At 33.4% G+C, this 24416-nt stretch overlaps 1 protein-coding gene across 2 annotated transcripts in view; it reads left to right on the top strand.

Moving 5' to 3' along the window:
- Positions 1-24416, top strand: part of AGPS (alkylglycerone phosphate synthase) — a 127107-nt gene that overhangs the window by 48575 nt on the left and 54116 nt on the right. For both annotated transcript variants that reach the window (XM_044933249.2, XM_006054504.4), the window contains exons 7-11: positions 180-259; positions 1550-1630; positions 11811-11936; positions 14401-14509; positions 21935-22062. In XM_044933249.2, coding sequence (XP_044789184.2) covers positions 180-259; positions 1550-1630; positions 11811-11936; positions 14401-14509; positions 21935-22062 — 524 coding nt within the window. The remainder of the gene's footprint in view (positions 1-179; positions 260-1549; positions 1631-11810; positions 11937-14400; positions 14510-21934; positions 22063-24416) is intronic.

The following is a 24416-nucleotide window of genomic DNA, read 5'->3' as shown; positions in this document are numbered from 1 at the left end:
ACCATAAAATAAAGGTGAGTTTACTTTTAGTGTGTTAGTATTTGCCAGTTACATTTTGCAAAGTAGAAATAGGTATTTTTCCTAGTGGGCCTATCTGTATACTTTGTATTAGGGATTTGCCCTAGATATGTAACTAAAAAATAATGTTTAAGCATAGTTATTGTCTTCTATTTTGGCAGGAGGAACAAGTGTTTCGTATGGCCTGATGTGTCCTGCAGATGAGACAAGAACAATTATTTCTTTAGACACTTCACAAATGGTATATGATAACATAAGATGTGTTTGAAGATAGTGTTTGGTTTTAAAAGTTTTCTTTATGGCTCAATCTTAGTTGTTTTTAAAAAGGTATATTGTCCATTTTGTTTAAAATTCTTTTCATCATTTTATCTTTGTTTTCAGATCTCTAAAAGCTAAGTTCACTCTTACTTAGTAATATACCTTGATGAATTCTACCAAATTAACTGATAATTTGAGAAGCATGGATTGAAATTGTGATACAATAGATGACCTGCTTTGTATTATTAAAAAAAAATAATATTAGTTAATGTTAATTTGAGTCATCAAAACTTACTTGTTTCCCAAATTTTTACTAATGCTATTGCACTTTGCTTTTGGAAGAACAGAGGGGCTAATTAATTTTAAGCTTAACTTAAAATTAGTAAAGTGAAGTGAAGTGAAGTCTCTCAGTTGTGTCCGACTCTTTGCAACCCCATGGACTGTAGCCTACCAGGCTCTTCTGTCCATGGGATTTTCCAGGCAAGAATACTGGAGTGGGTTGCCATTTTAAGGAACTATTAATTTTAGGATTATTGTTTGAAATTTTGGTTCATTATGGTCTAAGAGTTGGCCCTTATGCTACTTTCAAGTTTTAGTTTGGGTATGAACTTGATCTTCATATAGTCAACAGTATTCCTGCTTCTATAATCCTTTATTATAATAAAAACTTGAATATTTATGATTTTATTGAAATTTTTAAGCATCAAAGTTGAGAGAATAATATTTCTAGTCTCTAAATAATTATTTACATTTGTCATATTGACTTTATCTTTTTTCCTCTACTATTTTTAAAGCAAATCCTGATAGCATACTACTTTACACCAAATGTTTCTGTGTATTTCTTTTAAAAAAGACATTTTCTTACTATGTTATCACTTCTGACAAAATTAAAAGTAAATCCTTATGTCATTTAGTATCCAGTCCACATTTGTTTTCCAGTTATCTCAAAACTGTCTTTATTTTATAGTTCATTGTATGAATAGGCATTCAGACAAGGCCCACGTTAGCTTTTGGTGGTTTCTTTTAGTCTCCTTTAATTTGAAACCGTCTTCCTCCTTTTATGAGTGTCTATGTTTTAAACCAACTCCTGTGCAATATACTGCCTATGTTACTAACTCTGTGATGTTGTGTAGTCAGGGACAAGTGGAGCTTTTTAGTATGGGTACTACTACTTAATTTATATCTTGTCACTTGCTGCTTAGAGTTAGGAAGTTGTATTTCCTGAGAAAGTGTCTGTTCATGGAGATGAGACTTCTTTCTTCTTTTGCAACAGAATCGTATCCTCTGGGTTGATGAAAACAATCTGACAGCTCATGTAGAGGCTGGCATAACAGGACAAGAATTGGAAAGACAGGTATGTTATTTAAGATTTTCAAAACTGCTGTGTGTCCCCTCTGTGAAAAAAGTACCTTTCACAGTATATTCACTGAGATTTTTCAGTTTCTGCTGTGAGTCAGGTATTGAACTGGGTGCTGTGAACTCCATAGTGAATAAGACACCCATCTCTTACCCTTGGAAAGCTTATATTATGACAGAAAATTAGGTAAAAAGACAATATAACTCAATGAGAATTGCTAGAAGAAGGCTAAATATGGGATGTTCAGTTCAGTTCAGATCAGTCACTCAGTTGTGTCCGACTCTTTGCTACCCCATGAATCGCAGCATGCCAGGCCTCCCTGTCCATCACCAACTCCCGGAGTTCACCCAAACTCATGTCCATTGAGTTGGTGATGCCATCCAGCCATCTCATCCACTGTCGTCCCCTTCTCCTCCTGTCCCCAATCCCTCCCAGCATCAGAGTCTTTTCCGATGAGTCAACTCTTTGCTTGAGGTAGCCAGAGTACTAGAGTTTCAGCTTTAGCATCATTCCTTCCAAAGAGCACCCAGGTCTGATCTTCTTTAGGATGGACTGGTTGGATCTCCTTGCAATCCAAGGGACTCTCAAGAGTCTTCTCCAACACCACAGTTCAAAAGCATCAATTCTTCGGCGCTCAGCGTTCTTCACAGTCCAGCTCTCACGTCCATACATGACCACAGGAAAAACTATAGCCTTGACTAGATGGACCTTTGTTGGCAAAGTAATGTCTCTGCTTTTGAATATGCTATCTAGGTTGGTCATAACTTTCCTTCCAAGGAGTAAGCGTCTTTTAATTTTATGGCTGCAATCACCATCTGCTGTGATTTTGGAGCCCCAAAAAATAAAGTCTGCCACTGTTTCCACTGTTTCCCCATCTATTTGCCATGAAGTGATGGGACCAGATGCCATGATCTTCATTTTCTGAATGTTGAGCTTTAAGCCAACTTTTTCACTCTCTGCTTTCACTTTCATCAAGAGGCTTTTTAGTTCCTCTTCATTTTCTGCCATAAGGGTGGTGTCATCTGCATATCTGAGGTTATTGATATTTCTCCTGGCGATCTTGATTCCAGCTTGTGCTTCTTCCAGCCCAGCGTTTCTCATGATGTACTCTGCATAGAAGTTAAATAAGAAGGGTGGCAATATACAGCCTTGATATACTCCTTTTCCTATTTGGAACCAGTCTGTTGTTCCATGTCCAGTTCTAACTGTTAAGGCTCATCAAATGATGTTCAAAAGGGAGTTGAAGACAGTATCATAGAGAGCTTGGCATTTAAAATGAAACTTCAGGATAAATCAGAGTGAAAAGGAAATATGGGGGTGGAGAAAACAATCCAGTCAGAGGAAGCAGCATGTGTGGAAGCTTTATAGGCAGCTGTTGCTTGAGGGGATCTGCAGGTAGCTGAGTACGGCTGAGATCTAGGCTGTGTATATTGGAGAATACATATTCTTGGTGTTTGTATTCTGGATGAGTATACATATAGTTGGGCTTCCCTTGTGGTTCTGCTGGTAAAGAATCTTCCTACAATGCAGGAGACCTGGGTTTGATCCCTGGGTTGGGAAGATCCCCTGGAGAAGGGAAAGGCTACCCACTCTAGTATTCTGGCCTGGAGAATTCCATGGACTATACAGTCCATGGGGTCGCAAAGAGTTGGACACGACTGAGCGACTTTCACTTTCTTTCGTACATTTAGTAGTGGTAGAGGATGAAGCCAGGTCAATACAAAGAGGTTAGATCATAAAGTTTGAACTTTACCTTTGTACTTAGATAGTTCTTGTATGCTACTGTGTGGAGGATGGATGGACACATAAAGGCAGATAAAGTGGCTGCTGCAAGTAATTTGGGCAAGGGCTGATAGTGACTTGAAATAAAGTAGTAAAAATGGAGCAAAATAGAGTACGTTGGACATAGAATTTTCAGAAATTAATAAATTTGATCAATTGGTTGGTTTTGCTATTCATTGAAATTTTCAGTGAATAATTTTACTGAAAACCGCTTACTTATGTCATGAATAAGTGAAACTCTTAGAGCCCTTAAATACTTTTGGGATCCTAATGAATTTTAGGAAACTTGAGGTTTTCTTCATGGAGTCTAAGCAGGTCATTATTAAAATGTATTGGTTCCTTCAGCCCTTTAAAATCTGGTCAAGATAATTGTAACTCAGCTTTTGCAAACAAAATTAAAAAGTCCAATTTGCTAATGATGAACTGAATGTTTTGTTCAGTTTGGATTACAGAGACCCCCTCCTTCCTGTCTTTTAACAGAACATAGAGATGTGACATGCTTGTTGAACTTCTCTTTATTATCTTTTTCCTTATTTCATGGTAAAGAGTTGAAGGCAGTTGGTGTGTGTGCGTGTGTGTGTGTGTGTGTGCGCGCGTGTGTGTGTGTGTGCGCGCGTGTGCGCTCAGTCATGTTTGACTTTTTGCAACCCTATCGACTGTATCCTGCCAGGCTCCTCTGACCATGGGATTATCCCAGTAAGAATACTGGAGTGGGTTGTCCAGTGATCAATTATGGATGAAAGGCTTTGAAAAAAATTATTAAACTTTTATTTTTCTTTTTTTTAATTTAATGCACTAAGGTACAGAGAACTAGATAAAATTGAACGTATTCATTGAGGCATTAAAGATCTTCAGTAAGTCAAGGTTTTATAAATTCAAAGTAATTAGATTTGTTAATTATTATACTTTATAATTAACTTCATGGGTTGAATAATAGCATTTAATGAAAAAAACTGTAAAAAGACCTGTTTCGTTTTCTGTTGCTCTGAGAGGCATCATCAACACAGCAGTTTTTTTGTTTTTTTTTTTATAACAAAGGCTGGCCTTTCATGTCTATAATTTTACATCCTTTATTTCAGCATTTGATGTAGTATTTTAACCTTTCCAAGATTTTTTGTAAAGGTTAGAATTAAAATTCAAGGAACATATTTCCTTGAAATTTAAATGACATTTTACTAGACTAGGAACTTTTAATATTTTACTTACTAGTTCATTTCCTTAAATGCCAACATAGAACATTTCTTTTTGCCTCTGGTAGACTTTAAAATAGTTTCTACAGCTGTATTGATCCTAGTTCAGGTTCTTCCTCACTTATGCTTCTGTATCCTTCAGTTTCTTCTTCAGCTGAGGTAACTGACTTAAAACTTGCTGCTTTTTCATTCTAAAAGTTTTTAAATGACTCAAATATAGTAGTTGGGTAGCACAGATTTTCATCTTTTTAACTTGTAAATTACGTTGATTTTAATATGTGAAATTTAAGGGAGGTCACTAAATGTCGGTTATGGGTTTTGGGAATTTGTTTCTACATTTATTAATTCTTTGGCTACTTGATTTTACTAGTTAGTAGTCTGGGGATATATGACTTAGGATTTTCCCCACCTCTGGATGCATTTCTCTATGCCTCAGTTTCTTTGTCTATAAAATGGAAATAATGATTCCTGATTCATCAAGTTTTTGTTGAGATGAAATAAATTAATAAAGTGCTTAGAACTTTTATTTATTTTATTAATTTTTACTGAGTACTGTTTGCTTCATTCAATTCATTCAAGGATAGCTGATTTTAAATATTCCTTCTATATGCCAGACTCCAATATTTGTATCACCTCAGACTTCTTTCTTGAATTCTAGACTTGCATATCCACTTGCTTAGTTGATATCTCCACTTGTATATGTAATAGACATTTTAAACTCAATATTTTAAAAATTGAATTTCAATTTTCCCTCCACAATTTGTTTATTCTGTAGCCTTCTCAATCCCAGTTGGTGATAGTTCAATTCTTTGGGCAGCTTGAGCTAAAATCTTGAGTCATTTTCTTTTATTTTGTTTTATAATAGTTTCATTGAGATATAATTGTCACACAGTAAATTGCAGTTATTTAAAATGTGCAACTTGATAAGGTTTGGTATATGACTACAAGCATGAAACCATTCCTGCAATCAAGATGCAGAACACATGCACCAGCCAACCCCAAAAGTTTCCTTTTGACCTCTTTATATTTCTCTCCATCTCATCTTTACTATATCCCTGTCAGTCTCTGATATGCTTTTTGTCACTGTAGGTTTGTTTAAATATCCTATAATTTTATTAAAATCAAAGCACATATCCTGTTTTTTTACAGGGGTGGAGTGTAAAAACCTCAATAAAACTGTTTAAATTTTTTAAAGTAAATAAAGGCATACAGATTGGAAAGGAAGAAGTAAAATTGTCTTTATTCACAAAGGACATGATCATCTATGTAGTAAATCTAATGGGAGCTAAAACTTTTAGAACTAGTTAGTAAATTTAGTAAGATTGCTAGATATAAAAGCTATACACACAAATCAGTTTTATTTCTGTATACTAATAAAAAATCAGAAATTGAAAACTTTTAAAATACCACTTATATTATAAAATATATATAATACTTAAGGAAAAATCTATTAAAAATATGAAATACTGGGACTTCTCTGGTGGTCCAGTGGTTAAAACTCCATGCTCCCAACACAGGGACCTGGGATTCGATCCCTGGTCACACAAGTAGATTCCACATGCTGCAGTGAAGATTGAAGACCGGGCATGATGCAGCTAAGACCCAGAGCAGTCAAATAAATATATTAAACATTTTTTAAAAGATATGAAATACTTGAACACTAAAAACTGCAAGACCCAGCTGAGAGACATAAACAGACCTAAAATAAACCTAAAGCTATACCATATTCATGGGTCAGAAGATTCAGTATTATTATTGGTTCTCCCCAAATTGATGTATAGAATTGATGCAATCCCAATCAAAATCCCAAGAGACTTTTTTTTTTTTAAAGAAATTGATAAGGTGATTATAAATTCCATATGAAAATAAAAAGAACCTAGAACAAAAAATAGAGTGTTTTATATTAGGAGTGGATTTTGGATTTTGTCAGATGCTTTTTTTATGTCTTGAGGTGGAAGATGAGGTGATTTGAGGCCTTTCTTTTTTTTTTAATACAATTTAAAAAATTTATTTTATTTATTTATTTTTGACTGTGCTGGGTCTTTGTTGCTTTGCATGAGCTCTCTCTAGTTAATGGCAAGCAGGGCTACTGTTTGTTGGGGTGTGCCAGCTTCTCACTGTGGTGACTTTTCCTGTTGCGGAGCAAAGGCTCCAGGTGTGTGGGCTTCAGTCGTTTCGGCACACAGGCCCAGTAGCTGCAGCTCACGGGCCCTAGAGCATAGCGAACTTAAGTAGTTGCAGCACGTGAGTTTTGTAGTCGTGACTCAGTTCTGAAGCATGGGCTCAGTAGTTGTGGCGCTTGGGCTTAATTGCCTCATGGCACATAGAATCTTCCCAGACCAGAGATGGAACCTGTGTCCCTGCATTGGCAGGCAGCTTCTTACCCACGGTGCCGCCAGAGAAGTCTGAGGCCTTTCTTCTTAATATAGGTTTTCAGTACTATAAATTTCTCCCAACTACTGTTTTAGTGGTATTCCACAGATTTTGATATGTCTTCTCATTTTCATTCATTTCAAAATATTTTCTACTGCCCTTTTGATTTTTTCTTTGACCCATAGGTACTCCCATGTTGTTGTTTAGTTTCCAATTATTGGGGGATTTTTTTTCAAACATCTTTCTGTTACTGATTTCTCTGTTAATTCTCTTGTGTTCAGAAAACAGTCTTTATATGACTTAAAGCATATCAAATTAATTGATACTTGTTTTACGGCCTACAACATGGTCTATCTTGTAAATATTCCATGAACACTTGAAAAGAATTTGTCTTCTGCTGCTGTTGGTTGGAATAGTCTATAAAGTCAAATTGATTTATAGTGTTGTTTAGGTCTTCTGTATTAAAAATTTTTTCTTTTGACTACTTGTTATATCAGTTATTGACAAGGAAATGATAACTTCCAGTTATTATTGCAGATCTGTTTTTTCTTGCAGTTCTATCAGTTTCACTTCATATATTTTAAAGCTTTGTTATTGGGAGAATAAATGCTTGGGATCCTTATAGCTTCTTGACTAGTTAACAGTTTTGTTGTTATGAAATTACTTTCCTTCTTTCTGATGGTATTTTTTGCTCTGAAGTCTACTTTATCTGATGTTAAAACAGCCATTCCAGTTTTCACTGTTGTTGGCATGGTATATATTTTTCCTTTTTCCATTTTTAAACTTTTTACTAATTTATATCTTTATATTTAAAGTGCTTTTCTTGTAAGTAGCTAACAGTTGGTTTTTCCTTTTTATCTAACTTGACAGTTTCTATCTTTTAATTGCAGTGGTTAGACCATTTACTGTCATTGTGGTTTATTGATATGGTTCAGTGTAAGTCTGTCATCTTGCCATTTGTTTTTTATCTTACCTACCTGTTTTTTCCTTTTCCACTTTTTACTGCCTTTTTTTGGATTGAATTTTGTATAATGATACCATTTTATCTTTTTTGTTATTTTAAGGATTGTTTCAGGTTTTATAGTATATATCTTTAACTTAAAACAGTCCACTTTAAGGTGGTAATATAATACTTAGAGTTTAGCATAAAACACATAGAATATTATGTTTCTTATCTCTATGCTATTGTCACATGTTCTGCTTTAATAATTTTTACTGAAATAGTAAGTCATCACCTATTTAAACAATAAGAAAGCATCTTTTATATTTACCCATCTAGTTACCCTTCGTTGTTTTGTTTTTTGTTGCTTAGTCACATCCAACTCTTGTAACCCCATGGACTGTAGCCTGTCAGGCTGCTCTTTCCATGGGTTTTCCCAGGCAACTCATTGGAGTTAGTTGCCATTTCCTTTTCCAAGGGATCTTCTCAATCCAGGGATCGAACCCATATCTCCTTCATTGGCAGGCGGGTTCTTTACCACTGAGCCACCAGGGAAGTCCCTAGTTACCCTTTATGATGCCTTTAATTCAATCTGGTGATACTTTCTTTCTGCTTGAAGAACTTGTTTTAAATATTTATATCTTTAGTGTGGGTCTGCTGTTTATGAATTTTTCTTTTTTTTTTTTAATTTTATTTTATTTTTAAATTTTACATAATTGTATTAGTTTTGCCAAATATCAAAATGAATCCGCCACAGGTATACATGTGTTCCCCATCCTGAACCCTCTTCCCTCCTCCCTCCCCACACCATCCCCCTGGGTCATCCCAGTGCACCAGACCCAAGCACCCAGTATCGTGCATCGAACCTGGACCAACAACTCGTTTCATACATGATATTTTACATGTTTCAGTGCCATTCTCCCAAATCTTCCCACCCTCTCCCTCTCCCACAGAGTCCATAAGACTGTTCTATACATCAGTGTCTCTTTTGCTGTCTCGTACACAGGGTTATTGTTACCATCTTTCTAAATTCCATATATATGCGAAATTTTTCTACATTTGTCTGAAAATATCTTTGTTTCATTTTTTTTAAACACTCTGTATTTTTAGAGCAATTTTAGGTTTAAAACAAAATTGAGAGGGAGGTACAGAGATTTCCTATATGCCTGTGTCCCCATGCATGCCTAGCCTCCCCCAATATCAACATCACTCACAAGAATGGTAGATTTCTTTTTTTTGAAATCTCAGAATTTATTCATGTTGTAACTGGAAGTTTGTACCTTCTGACCACTATTGTCACATTTCCCCCACCCTGTCATCCCATGATAACCACCAGTCTATGCTCTGTTTCTTTGAGTTCAGCTTTTTTAGATTCCCCATATAAATGATACAGTGACATCCTACATTGGCACATCATAATTACAGGAAGTCCTTAGTTTATTTTAGGGTTCGCTCATGGTGCTGTCCATTTGTGGGTTTGGACAGATGTTTAAATAATTGTTGAGTACCCATCATGATAATATGACTCAGAGTATTTTCACTGCCCTACATTCTCTGTACTCTCCCTATTTATTTTCCATCCCCAACCCCTCACCTCTGGCAACCATTGATCTTTTTTTTTTTTTTTTTTAAATATTTATTTGCTTAATTCCTTGGCTGTGCCGGGGCTTAGTTGTAGCACATGGGATGTTCAGTATTCATTTGTTACAGCCTTGTGGCTTCTTTAGTTGCGGCATGTGAACTCTTGGATGCAGCATGTGGGATTAGTTCCCTGACCAGGAATCGAACCCACCCCCACCTGCGTTGGGAGCCCAGAGTCTTAGTCACTGAACCACCAGGGAAGTCGTCCACTGATTTTCTTGTTTCCATAGTTTTGCCTTTTCCAGAATGTCGTACAGTTGGAATCATAGAATATGTGGCCTTTTCAGATTGGCTTCCTTCACTTAGTAATATATGTTTCCTCCATGTCTTTTCATGGCTTGATAGCTTTTTTCTTCTCAGCACTAAATAATATTCAGTTATTTGAATGTTCCATAGTTTATCCATTCACCTACTGAAAGATATCTTGATTGCTTCCAAGTTTTGGCACTTATGAATAAAGCTGCTTTAAACATTTGTGTGCAGGTCTTTATGAGGACATAAGTTTTCAACTCCTTTGACTAAGTAGATTAAGTATGATTGCTAGAGTATATTTAGTTTTGTAAGAAATTGTCAATCTTCTAAAGTAGCTGTACCATTTGCAGTCCCACCAGTACTGAGAGTTTCTGCTGTCACATATCCTCTCCATCATCTGGTATTGTCAGCATTCTGATTTGGGGCCATTCATTTGGAGTTGTAGTGGTATCTTGTTTTAATTGGTATTTCTCTGATGACATATGATGTGGAACATCTTTTCATATGATTATTTGCTATTTTCAGTGAAATGTCTGTTAAGATCTTCAGTCTATTGTTTAATTGGATTTTTTCTTGTTTAGTTTCAAGAGTTCTGTGTGTGTGTGTGTGTGTGTATTTGTTACCTTCAGAAAAGTTGAAAGACAGTAGTCTTTGGAGAGTAAATAATATGGAGTAGGAAATGGTACCCCACTCCAGTGTTCTTGTGTAAAAAGTTCCAGGTAAGAGGAGACTGGCAGGCTACAGTCTATGGGGTCACATAGGGTCAAGACGTGACTGAGCACAGCACAGTATGAATATAGATGGTTGGGATATGAATAAAGATTGTTGGGGAGTTAGGGAAGTATATTGGTCTGATAATCTTGATTTTAACGTTCAGTTTTGTATTTAAGCTACTTATTTATGAGTGGTTATTTACCTCTTAAAATTAAATTAACATATTGAATGTTTAGTGAAAAATTCTGTTATTTAATAATGTCTTTTTAAGTCTTGTTTTCTAGCAACAGAATTAGACATGATAAATAATTTGCATTGCTTATCTGCAGAAGCTAACAAATTATATTTAGTCTACTCGACTTTCAAATTTTGGATTATAACTTGCATACGATACTTAAATACACAGTTATAAACACAACTGACATATTCTACATCTCTGCATGGCTTACTTGAAAAATAGAAACAGTTGCTTAATTGGATGACTATCAAAATGGTCAACACAGATTGATGGGCTTGAGTGCAATAGACAGTGGGTATGCAGATGGTGGTGTCTGTAGCGTTCGACATGAGATGGCTGAGCCTTTAAAATGATTTTAGTGGAATGGCTTTGGTGGTGTTGCAGTAAAGGGCATCCATTCAACCTCAGGTGCTGTGCAGATGGCAAAGCCAAGCTAATATAGAAAAATGAGAAACAAGTGACTATTTAATGTACAGGAATGCATGATCTGCATCACAAATAAATGATGGTATTACATGCAGGAAACCTAGCCAGATGGCTGTACATTAAAACACATGACTCCTTGAGAGATTTAAGTACAGGCAATTTGCTCAGATTTTCTGCAGGCCTGCTGCAGATTATATTAGGATAGGGAAAATAAGAGATTAAGTGCTTTATTTATTGAAAGTGTTCAGGTGAAGTCGGCACTTATTTAAGTATAATCTGATGTCTATAAGTATTTAAATTGTCTCTTTGTTGGAATAAAAAGTAAGAAGGGTAGTTGTCTTTTAAATGAAAGATTGTAAGGAGTATGATTGCCTGGTGAGCCTGTGGAAAATACAACTGCCTCTTGGTTCATAGTTTTCAGTTTTGCGAAGTTTTCCACTAGGCAAAAGCTAAAAATATTTTTGGACAAGTATGATAAAATGTTTCTTTATCTATTTAGGTTTTAATGAGTCTAGATAGCAAAGACATATGGAAATTCTAATGTGAAAAGAGTTAATGTGTTGAGTGCTGTGCAAAATGGGGCCATTTTCACTGGTAAAATATTACATTTTTGTTTTTCAGCTTAAAGAAAGTGGTTATTGTACAGGTCATGAACCAGATTCCCTGGAATTCAGCACTGTGGGAGGATGGGTATCTACTCGAGCGTCAGGCATGAAGAAGAATATCTATGGCAATATTGAGGACTTGGTAAATTTTTTCTTATTACTATATAATAATTGATTGGTCGGTAGAGATTATTATAAAGTTGTTAAGCTGTTAAAAATTGAGTTGAAGAGTCCCCTCAAAAGTATACCCCTTTTGATTATAATAACATTGACTATGCATTATAATCCAAACAGTGAAAAGACACAACTGTGGTCATTTAAGAATGCTTCTTTTTGAGTCAGTGATATCTAAGCTTTGTAGATGTTTTATCTGACTTATAAATACATATAAATTTTATTTTTCAAGACTTAGAGCCTGAGTCTTCAACTCTACCAAGATTTTAGTCTATTTAGTTAGGTGGTCTGTCATTACTATTCTTTGGCCTTATGAGATATTTATTTTACTGAAAAAAAGTTTCTGTGTAGAATTAAAGAGACCAGTGGAAAATGTTCTAGTTAGTGTAATGTTCTATGTACACATCACTTTTTTTTCACTGACCTGGTGTTATTACTCTTGAAAGTGTGTGATAGGCATCCTGGCTAGGCATTCAGTATCATTTGTTCCATTTGTAGTTTTTACAGTGATTAATTGTGTGACCTTGTGCAAATTGTTTCACCTTTCTAAACTTCAATTTCCTACGGTATAAAATAGAATGATGTTATTTGTTGTGTAGAATTGCTATGAGGAATAAAGGACATAAAATGAAAACTCTTAGTGGAATCCCTGGTATGTAATAGGTACTTCATTCATGTTCCCTTTATCATCAATATTTTGATAACAATTTGACAGATAATTTTTGAGACTATTAATGTGGTGTTCCTAACATTATTCTTACAGCTGTTTAGCTTTGTTTTTCAACTCTAGCATTACAATATTTTTATCATGTCTTTGTTGATAGAAATATCAAATTATTGATAAAATATATTGGTTCTTTGTAGTTAACACCCAACAATTTAAGACTTTGTCTATATAATGAACACTTTAAAAATATTTACATTATCTTTTTTTAATTGAAGATATTTTAGAAATCACATTTTTCATTTTGTAGTTAAGATAACAAATTCAGTTTCAGAGGACAGAATTTGATCCTTTTGCTATTGAATTATTAAAAGCTTTATCAAAGTTAAGCATATTTGATAGACTGCTACCTTTAGTACTGCTAAAGCATGTAATTTGTTTTAATCCTTTTTACAGTTACTTAAGGGCCACAAATTATAAGTACACATCTTAATATACTTATTTGCATGTTTATATCTAGTTTTAATTATAAAAAAGCATCATACTGTGTTTAATCTGCTCTTCAAACTATGTTATCAATACATTACCATGTATATGAGCATAGATTTGTATCACTAGTTTTAAAAACTGCATATAATTCTCTTTCATTGATAATTTGTGATTTAGTAAAGTAATTCCCTATAAAAAGTATTTAAGTTATTTTTTATTTAAAAATTATGGAGATAAATAAAGGGAAAAATATCCTTTGTAGTAATTTCTTTAGCATACATCTTTGATCATTTTCTTTGGGTAAGTTCCCAGAGTTTGAATTGTTGGATCAAGCATGTTTTTATGTCTTTGGACCCTTATAGCCAAGTTGCTCTTTAGAAATCTTGTGCCATTTGACAATCTTACTAGCACTATGAGAATGTTTATTTTACTAGACCTTTTATTTATGTTTTTGTCATATAATTTTATATTTCTTTGTTAGTAAATGTAAACTTTTAAAATGTCCTATTGGCAATTTTTCTTTTTATTGTGTAAATAGTTTATTTACATCCTTTGTTAATTTCCTTCAACAATACATACTCTATTTTTATTTATCATATCCTAAGAATGTGTTGGGTTTTACCTAACCATTTCTGAGTCAGATCTGAGGAACATATTTTGATTGACTCTCTCCCGACAATGATTTTCTCACATGTGTGAGACATGTCTCACACATAGTTCTCCTCCTCTTTTTAACTCAGTCACATCTCCCTCTTCATCCCAATTTTGATATGATCAGAATTAATACTTCATTCTTTTCTACTGAGTGGGTAAAGTAGATAAGTTGAAGGTGGGAATAAGACAAGAATAAATCTTTTCTTAGAATGCTAAGCATGTAAATAATGCTTGACATGCATAATGGTGCTTCATAAATGTTAAATGAGTGAAAGAATGAACCCATTAAAATATGATCATTGCATATTTTTCCTGTTCTTTAGTTCTTTACCACATGGACAACCCTAGAGTAACTTTGGTTTAAAGAAATTGTTTTTCAATTTTTAAGACTGTGAATATTCCTAGACCAATAACAATCTTAGAATATTTTTTCCCTCTTTTAAAGTTATATAAAATTTATTTTTAGTCTAATAAGATATTAGAATTCTGAAGGGAATCACCATTTGTCACTTAAACCAATATTTTAAAAATAGTGTTTTATATAAATATATAGGGTGTGTGTACCTACACAAAAAACATTCACTGACAGACATCTAGAATTTACATCATGCATTGTATTAAACAGGTGGTTCATATAAAAATGGTAACACCTAGAGGTATAATAGAAAAAAGCTGTCAAGGACCTCGAATGTCAACAGGCCCTGATATCCATCACTTCATCATGGGATCTGAAGGTAAATATAACTGCAAATTTATTATGAAAAAATACAGGTTAGTGATTCAACTTTGTAAAAATTTGTGATATTGTGATATCAGATTTTTGAAAGAAAGACATGTTTTGTATATTTAAAGAAAGGTGTTTTTTTAAGTTTTATTACTTTAATTTAGTACTTCATAAATTTTTATTATGAGAACATCTTATTAAACTTTCTCCTGCATTTTGCTTTTTTATGGTTTTAGAACCAGCTTAGTCCTTTTGGTGTTATTTTGTTTTTCTTTTAGAAATATATTTTAGAAATATATTTTCTTTTAGAAATATATTTTTCTGTTTGAATCAGTTTTAGCAGGAGTAGTTGTTAGGGTTTAAAATGGTTTGCTTTAATATTTTATGGTGTGATATTTTCTAATCTCTGAATTATCAAGAGGAAAGGATTAATAAAGTATTATCTTATTATCTTTTGTCTTTCTATAATTTTATCTTTTGTTATTTGCTACTTGGTGTTTTAAGAAGTGGAATTTAAAATTCGCATCTCTTCAAACTTCTTGGTCTTTTATTTTTTTTGCTTAAATCATGTCCTTTGCTTGGTTACGTAATACTGGGTAGGTTAGAATATAGTTTTTCATTTTATGCAAAACATTTAATTTCTGTATCTATCAGAAAAAGAACCAAAAACTAACCTTCCTTCTGGTTTGCAAACTGTTACGTAGGCACTGAATTTTATGGATAAGGTGAAGTTAGGCATATTTTTCAGTTCTTAGGATGGTAGAGGGGGATAGTTATCCTTTAAATTTAGAGAAATAAAGTGTTTCTACATTACCAGAGGAACTCATTAGTAATGTCAGAAGGTAGTACAAGTTGTCAAAAAGATTTTCAAAACATATAGCTATATTCATGGATAAAAGAGCACTTATAATAAGGATTTTTAGGGCATAATTCTAACTTTTGATGGTAGCATCAAGGAAAAAATGACAAATTATGTGTTTAGTAATATAATGAAAGTCACCTATTAAGTTATGATGACCAATGGTAATAGCCTAGATATTTTTCATGATAATTAGTGACAAACTTTTGTCAAGGTATTTCACCAATTTACTCTTACTCTTTTTCTAGCAAACAGGTCAGTGTACTGTTTGATGGAAAAACAGAACTGCAGTTTTGATGAGAAAAACAAAATGTTAAATTCCTTTAAAATAATAGAGTTCTCTAAAAAGTATAATTTTTGGAACTTCTCATATTAATGCATCATCTAAGAGTTAACTGAAAAAAAATATAACTTTCTCCCATTAAATGTCAAATTGAATAATAGGTATTAAAACTGATAATTATTAGTTTTACTGTTGGTATATAGATAGTTGGAGTCAACCCTATAAATTATCTTTTCAAGTAACCACATCAGACATTTTTTTCTCCCATCAATTAGCATTTTAAAAATTCTGATTGCTAGGTACTGTGCTGGAACACTCCAGGACACAAGTAATAACTGACCATGATTAATAGAATAAGATAAATTCTATGCTAGACATAAACAGAAGAGGAATACAGACAAAGGTCATGTAGATGCATGCTTAGGCAGATTTCCTGTGAGGGGTCTGGTCCTTCAAGAGTGATAAGGAGGAAATAATTCTAGATAGTTGCAGGAATAGGTGGGGAGGGAGTTGCCCTGCAGAGAGAACTGCATGTGAGCAGATTTACAAGTGAGAAAGTGCTGTGTCTGCCTTGTGAAGGTGCCAGGTTTTCAGTACAACTGGAACATAAGATTTAATTTTAGGATGGAGTGGACTGTAGATTAGGGTGGAGTGGTAAGGATTACAGGGCGATTACAAGAGATAATCTGGTCTTTTATCCCTTTTAAAATAGTTTGAACTTTATCCAAAACATTGGGCTGCCTCGTACCTCAATAGTAAATTATTGTATGAATTTAAGGAGAGCAAACTTATTATAATAAACTGTATATCTTTGCTTACTTTTTAAAAAGCATGTGTACTAGGGTACATTACTGTATTTAAATGAGATTTTATTATAAAGATCCATGCAGAATGCCATACTGATTTAAGAGCATGAACTGTGGAATCTTTCAGACTTGGATTTTAGTCCTGGTTTCACCACTTATATTTCTGTGACTGTGTAAATTAGGTGATTCTCTGTGCCCAATGTCCTCAGCTGTAAAATGGGGATAATAAAAGTATCTGTATTCATAAGCCTTTTGGGAGGGTCAGATGAGATTATGCCACACAGTTTATAATCAGATAGTAAGTACTCAGAAAATGTTAAATTTATTACTATTGTGGCTGTTCATTATTTTTGCATCAGTGATCTTTGTAAGTATATTTGTGGTCCCTGGTCACCATTTCTGTATGTATGTGAATATAGAGTCATCTTACTATAGGCCAGGAGACAGCTTGATTGAGAAGGTAAACTTCTGTGAAATCATATTCTTTAACAGTACTGTTTTTACTGCTATTTTGAACTATCTCATAACCTCCTGCCTTAAATTTGAATCATACACTTTTCCTTGAGCTTTAGAAAGTATTTTCTTTTGCTGTAGTTAAATCATTTGATGACAGCCTTGAAAACATTATGTTTGTGTTAGTTGCTCAGTTGTATCCGACTCTTTGCGACCCCATGGACTGTGGCCCGCCAGGCTCCTCTGTCCATGGAATTCTCCAAGCAGGAATTCTGCATTGGGTTGTCATTCCCTTCTCCAGATCTTCCCAACCCAGGGATCAAACCCGGTCTCCTACATTGCAGGCAGATTCTTTACAGTCCAAGCCATGAGGGAAGTCATCTGATGACAACCTTGAAAGCATTACTGTTATAAAAAACCTATTTCCCCCTATCCTACTAAGTTCCACATGTGACTAACCAAGTTAAGTTTAATGCTTTTGTCTTGTTTTGTGTTATGAATTTTTCATAATGATTTTTTGAATAAGCAGCTTCCTCCCATTTTATACATTATATAAATTGATCAATATAATTAAAAATATAATAAAGCATTTGAAATGTTTTTTATTCTTTTCCTATATATGGAATTTACTAGTAATTTATAATGACTTGGTCTTTTATTTGAAAAATGGCTTAAAAGCACATTTTTATTTTTTAACTCATTGCCCACCCTTGTTTTAGTCTTTGCTCTAAAATGAAATGGATGAAATGCTTACTGTTGGTTCTTCTGTGTCACTTTACTTCATCTTTTGGTTAAATAAAGCTCATCTTTTAGTAGCTTTCCTCAGGAAAGGCACATTTGTATATCCCATGAGTTCTGGAATGTTCTTAACTATTTTCTATGGCCTTGATACTTGCATGACAGTTTGAGTGACTTTCATGGGTCACACATTCTTTCCTTGTTTAAATACTATACCACTGTTGCTTTGGTTTTGTGTGCTGTTTTGAGGAATCTGATGCCAATTCTCTTGCCTTTTTGCCTGGAGGCACTGAGAGTGGTTTTTTTTTTTTTTTTTTAATTAAAGTTTATGTTACTTTTGCTCTGGTATGCAGGGGACCCTTTCTGTGTGTATATGCTGGTCTTCTTTTATTTCTGTAAAGGTTTTTGGGGGACTGTAGTGTTGAGTAGTAGGATTTTGGAGCACATTTCCCCCTTCCCTGCACTGTTTTGATTTTTCTTTTGCAGGGATACCAATTATATGTTTGTCTGAGTTTCTTTGCTTGTTTGCCATTTCAGCCATGATTTCGCAAACTTTCCCCCTCAACTTCTTTCTTAATATCATTTTCATTGACTTGGTTATTTTCTTGCTTTTCTTCAATGCCCTCTATTAAGTTTTCATTTGAATCTATTGTTTCTCCTTGTAACCTAGTCTTCATTTTTGTTGTTGTTCTGTTTCTTCCCTGAGTTTGGACATCTTTTATTTCATTTCTTCTTGTTTTTTGTCCATTTATGTTTTTAGTGTTTATATTTCTAATTCAAGTGTTTTTTTCATATCCTCAAATGCTTATTTGACAATATTGAATTGAGTTTGAAAAGTTGTGTTATGGTTTTCTCCAGGGTTGTTTGTTTTATAGAGGGGGGGGAGGCTCTCATCAGTGGAAAAGCTTTTATTTGCATTTTCTGACCTTTCGTAGTAGTTTTATTTGGGTTTGCTTTGCTTTTTTTCTGTTCCTGTTTATTGCCTGGAAAGGCTCCTAGTTTGAGTGTTCTGTTCTGTCACTTATACTCTCTTTTGTGCTGTTTGCTTCATGAATGGTGGTGTTTTTAGCCCTGACATATCTTGTTTTTTATTTCTTTCAGATCTTTTTCTCCTAATTTTAGTCTTTCCCTTCACTACCTTGTCTCCAAGGAGTACTACACTACTCTCAGTTGATGCTTCTTTGAAAGTACTTCCCCTACTTCTCCAAGGGTATCATTTCTGGTTCCATCTTCACACCCCTCCAGGGTTATGGAGAGCCAGGGTTATGGATTAGATTACCAAGATTTATATAGTATTCGGGTTTATTGTTGCACTTTTTCTTTCTGGGGTTGATTTTGTGTCTGCCTCCTTTAAGTCCTCTGCTGCTTTTATTCTTTCTCAAGGAGTCTTAACGAGTCTTTCTTAAGGAATCTTTCTTGAGTCTTCTAACCCTCCTCAACCACCACTCCTCACCCCTTACTCACTTTCTACTTGTAGCAGCTGGAAGATTGTAAAAGGTCTGTTGGAATTTTTACTTTTTATCTATACTTAGGAATAATTCGAAGGTCATAGTATATTTTGTCTCCTTTTAATACTAAAGTATCTGTCCTGTGTGGTTTTCTTTGTTTTCCTTATTGATTTTCATGTTGAGGGTGGGGAGGAGTAGATTGAGAATCAAATGACTACCATTTTTCTCAGTCCTGAAGTCATCTGAAGGTATATTTTCAAATTATGAAATATTTTATTTACTTCAAGCAAATACTTTAATTTTTATTAGATAGTAGTTGAAGCTTTCAGTTTTCTTAAGAACACTATATTTGAAACTGTAAAACAGGAAATTCTTAAATTTACAGCAGCATACTTTTATTGAAAAAGAAAAGTGAATGACATCTATGATGTCACTTTGCTATGGAGTTGTTTACAATTATATAAAGTGGGTATAAAATATTAGTATACTGTGCAAATAATCAAGTGATAGATAATCTTAAGTAGTTTTATATCATTCCACTGACATAAAATTCCCAGAGCAAAAGAATCAATAAATAATAAAGCTCAATAAAATAATCAGTAAGCCTAACAGAAATGAGCCTTTTGATGAAGTGAATTTAGATATAAACTTTTTTAATTGGATTAATTTGAATATAGATCTGTGTGGAAGAACTGCCCTGAGTCAGAGTGCATTTGGGACTTGGATGGAGTTTCCTTTTAAAGTGGGGACCCCCTCAAGCCCCACCTCCTGCTGCAGAACTCATAGCTAAATAGTTGCACAGATGTGCCTTGGTCATTTAATTAATCTTGCAACAGTGCAAAGTCTCATTTTACTAATTTTTATTTTTTAATCTTACTTAGTGTTACAGTGGGTTTTACTGCTTTAGAGTACCTACTATACATACGAGGCAATACGGCTGTACAGAAATTTAAGGCATGGTCACTGCTTACCTAATACCTAGAATTTTGATGTAAAATTAGAATTTTAAAGAAAGTTTGCTAATGTTTTATATGTGTATGTGTAAACTTTTTGAGCAAGTAATTACATGTACATAGCTCCTTGTTTAAAAAGGTGACTCTGAAGTTTCCTTTGTTTTATTGAGATAGAATTTACACACTTCACCCATTTAAATTTTACAAAATTTACCCATTTAAAATGTATCCCTTAGAAGGGATAGTTCCTAGGGTTAGTGTTTGAGATTTTTTTCTGAGCTTAGGAGAGGTTCTTCCCACTGTTCCCCCTGGTTTTACTGAACAATAATTGACATGTATCACTGTATAAGTTTAAAGTGTACAGCATGATGGTTTGATTTACATGTATTGTGAAATGATTACCATAGTAGGTTTAGTTAACATCCATCATCTCATATAGATACAACAAAAAGAAAAGGAAAAAAAAACTTGTCCTTGTAATAACTCTGAGGATCTACTTTCTTAACAACTTTCCTGTATATCATACAGCAGTGTTAACTGTGGTCCTTATGTTGTATGTTACATCCCTGATATTTACTTATCTGATAACTGGAACTTTGTACCTTTTGACCACTTCAATTCTTCCTTCCCCTGCCCTCGGTAACCATAAATCTGATGTCTTTTCTATAAGTTTGCTGTATGTTTATTGTTTATTTTTATTAGATTCCACATACAAGTGAGATCCTATCTATTTTTAATTCAGGTATTAAACAGGGCAATCTTGCAGAGCTGTTGTGATTTACAAATCAAAATAGGTTTGTATTTGCTGTCTGAGTAGGAAAGCATTTGTATGTGTGACAAGCATAATGTTGTGTAATATAGTTTACTTTTTGTGGATTCATAGTAGTTTTTAACCTTGTATTATATATTGATATTTTAGGTATATTATAAATTTATTGGAATCATTGTTTCTTGTGATATTTTTAACATTTCTAGTGTTATAATTAAGTTCTACAATTTCAGATTTCCCTTTTGTTCTTTGTTTCATGATTCTCAGAGAATTTACTTAATATTATTAGAAATAATTTATATCATTTGTACATTAGAAAGCACTGATTTGAAAAGCTTGGCTTTTTGAATACATTATTTTTAACCATGGTTATTCATAGATGTTTAAATCATATAGTTACATTTAACTTGTTTTTTCCCTCTCTGATTTGTCCTCCACTCCTCTGTGTGATAAAGAAAAGGACATATGTTTCATTAATGGTCCTCTTGTGCTAGCTATTTCTGATAACCGGTAACTTTTTTGTCTCTGAAATATTTGGGGTTTTTGTTCGTTTGTTTCTTCTTACGACATCTGAATACTGTCTTTGTCTTTTCTTTTTATGAATTCTTAGGGAAAAAAGGCAAAGTGTGATAGTCTAATTTCTTCTGTCATCTTAAATGACAGAAAATGTCATCTTAAATTCTCATAGAAAATTAGGTTCTTTTTGCCCCAGTAAATTGTCATAATAAAAATAGGCTCAAATATCAAAATATACCTTTGTTTGAATGCATATGAGGTATGCAAACCTGTTGCTTTTAAGATTTTTTTAAAAAATTTTAACAGGTTTTATACTTTAAAAACTATTTTAAATTGACCTTCTTGGAGAAAGATTGCCTTAAAATGTTTTAAAATATTTATACATAACTAAGAAAAATGTATTCCAAAGACCTCTTTTAAGAAATTATAAAATTTGCTTAGTTGTTTTTCTAGGAAGACTTGAGTAGCCATTATTCCCCATATAGAATAGATTAAATAGATTTAAATATGAGTAATAGAATAAATTATTAGAATAAATAGATAAAATAATTTTAAATATGATTTAGAAAATTGGCATGTGATATATTGGATATTCCCCCTTCTTTTTCAGGAACTCTTGGTGTGATAACAGAAGCTACAATAAAAATCAGACCAATTCCTGAATACCAAAAGTATGGCTCAGTAGCTTTCCCTAATTTTGAACAAGGAGTAGCCTGTTTAAGAGAAATTGCAAAACAGGTAAAAACAAAAACAAAACCCCACCCATATATTATATTTTAAAAATTCTATTGCATAATTGATTTTGATATGTCACATATAATCTTCATATTTAGTTGTGTTATATTTGTGGTTTTTTTACCCAGTTCTGTATGGAAAGGTAATGTTGTAAAATCATTCCTTTCAGTTCAGTTGCTATTTCTTTCAGTAATTATACACCTATTTCTTGATTTAAAGAATGCTATTTGATTTTAAGCCAAGGTAAGGTATGTACCTGGGTTGACGGCTTCAAATGATTCTGCCTTTTATTGAATGTTTTCTCAGGTTATTTTTGGGTAAGATATTTTGTGATTAATTGAAGTAATGTTGCATTTTTCTTAAATTAAGATATTTATTGAAATTAAAATAAATGGCTGAATATCAATGGCCCCCAAAAATAGAAATTAAATATAAGTAATCAAACTTCATCAGTTCTTAGAATGTACTGCTACTAGGCCTTACTTGTTTATAATATTACCTAAGCTGTATCTTAAGTAACATAGTATAGTATATAGGCATATAACATATTTAGATATAAGCTAAGAAGAATTCCCACTTTCTCCTTTTTTGAAAAAAGGAATTTATTGTCAAGGAATATATTGTTTTAAAAAGAGTAAATGATGCCAAGTAATTTTATTTCTGTGTTTAGTTATATGTATTATTTTGGAAATTCTTGCATTTCTTTAGATATTTGGTTAAAGGTTTGAGCTATAATGATTTGTGAAAAAATTTTATTTCAACATTTCCTAGCAGGGAGAAGGTCCAGCCTCTTCTTGCTTTCTCTGAACTCATAGAATTCTTTAATACTTCCCATCAGCTATACCCACTTGAATTTTGAGTGCAAGGGAGCTCTCTTATGTGTGTGAGAGAGAGAGATATATATAGGTCAGCTTCCTGATATCCAGAATAGGATGGAGGGAGGATCTGATGAGGAAAAGGAGTGGTATCTGCCAAGTGCTCCATATTCATTGTGGACTTCATAACGTACTGGACCTTACCTTCCTATCATCCCAAGAGAACCAAACCACTATTAATGTTTTAAAGAAATAAAATAAGTTAAAAAAATGTTATATTTCCCCACATATTTACCATTGCCAGTGTTCTTTTTCCATTCACTCAGTCTTGTCTTCTGAGACAGTCGTTCTTAGCATTTCCCACTTTAAAAAGTCCAACTGTGTGATCACCTAATCTAACAGTTGACAAGGGTAATTTTTATAATCCCTGGTAGCTTCAGTTGCTGGTCGTTGGATTTCTTCTTCTCTCCTCAAGATTTAGCCATAGGCCGCTTGATGTTGGTTGTCTTACCCTTAGGTGAAGGGAGAGTTTTAAAAGAAGCGTGTGTAATCTTGGAGTGAACATTCTTGAACTTGTAGTGGGTTACTTTGGTGATGTTAACACAGAGGTGAATGTTGTTGAAATGCTTACATAAGAGCTCCTAATTCATTCAGACTTCAAGGATATTGTGTTATGGTCAGAGAGCTGAAATACATAAGTATCATGCTATGTTTACTAAAATAATGAGATGGCAATAATATTTATTATAAGTGAAATTATCGAGTAGAGGAGTGGAAATAAGTTTAAGAATAAATATTTGAGCACTGAGCAGTAAAGTTCTGTGTTCTGATAACTTGTCGCTAAAACCTTCCATCACTTAAAGGCCAAGGCCATCTTTAAATTTAAGATACCTCAGGTATTAAGAAGCAAAAGAAGTGATTGAAGAGCCTGGTTTTTTTGCTTGTGAATTCATACCTAGAAGAATGGGAAACTAGGGGGTTTTTGTTATTCTTTATTTTTAAGAAAATAACCATAAATTCGCCATTTAAAATCAAAATAAAATAAAATGTTTTCCATAAATAGATTGTATTTTCTGATTAATTTCAAATCTTCCTTAGTGAGATTTTTTTTTATTCTAATGTTTTTACTTTGTACTGTAGTTTATTCTTTGCGTTAAGTACTTTTATTTATATTCACTTTTCATCTTAGTCAAGCTTGACTATATCCCCTCCAAGAAGAGCTTTATTATTAAAGATACAGTTTATATTGTCTCTCTCATTCAGATTTTCAGTGATATGTTTTTAACTGGCCATTGTTGCCTGTTGCCTCCATTTTTTTTTGGTAAAGTAACTATGGATGCCAAATTAGATTTTTAAAAATAATTATAGAATTTATGAAATTAGTCAAATTTGTTTGTATTTTCAATAAAAGATTTTAATGAGGTTACACTCTATGTTGGCCAGCTCCACCCCTCACAATGTCTGCACTCTGCAGAACACAGATTTAGTAGACTTGAAGTGTTCTTATATGATCTTTGGAATAGAAGTAGACGTATTTTATGC

The sequence above is a fragment of the Bubalus bubalis genome, chromosome 2 (genome assembly GCF_019923935.1).
Source record: "Bubalus bubalis isolate 160015118507 breed Murrah chromosome 2, NDDB_SH_1, whole genome shotgun sequence".
In the NCBI taxonomy this organism is placed as follows: domain Eukaryota; kingdom Metazoa; phylum Chordata; class Mammalia; order Artiodactyla; family Bovidae; genus Bubalus; species Bubalus bubalis.
Note: the sequence above shows the minus strand (reverse complement) of the source record. Positions and strands in the feature narration are given on the sequence as shown.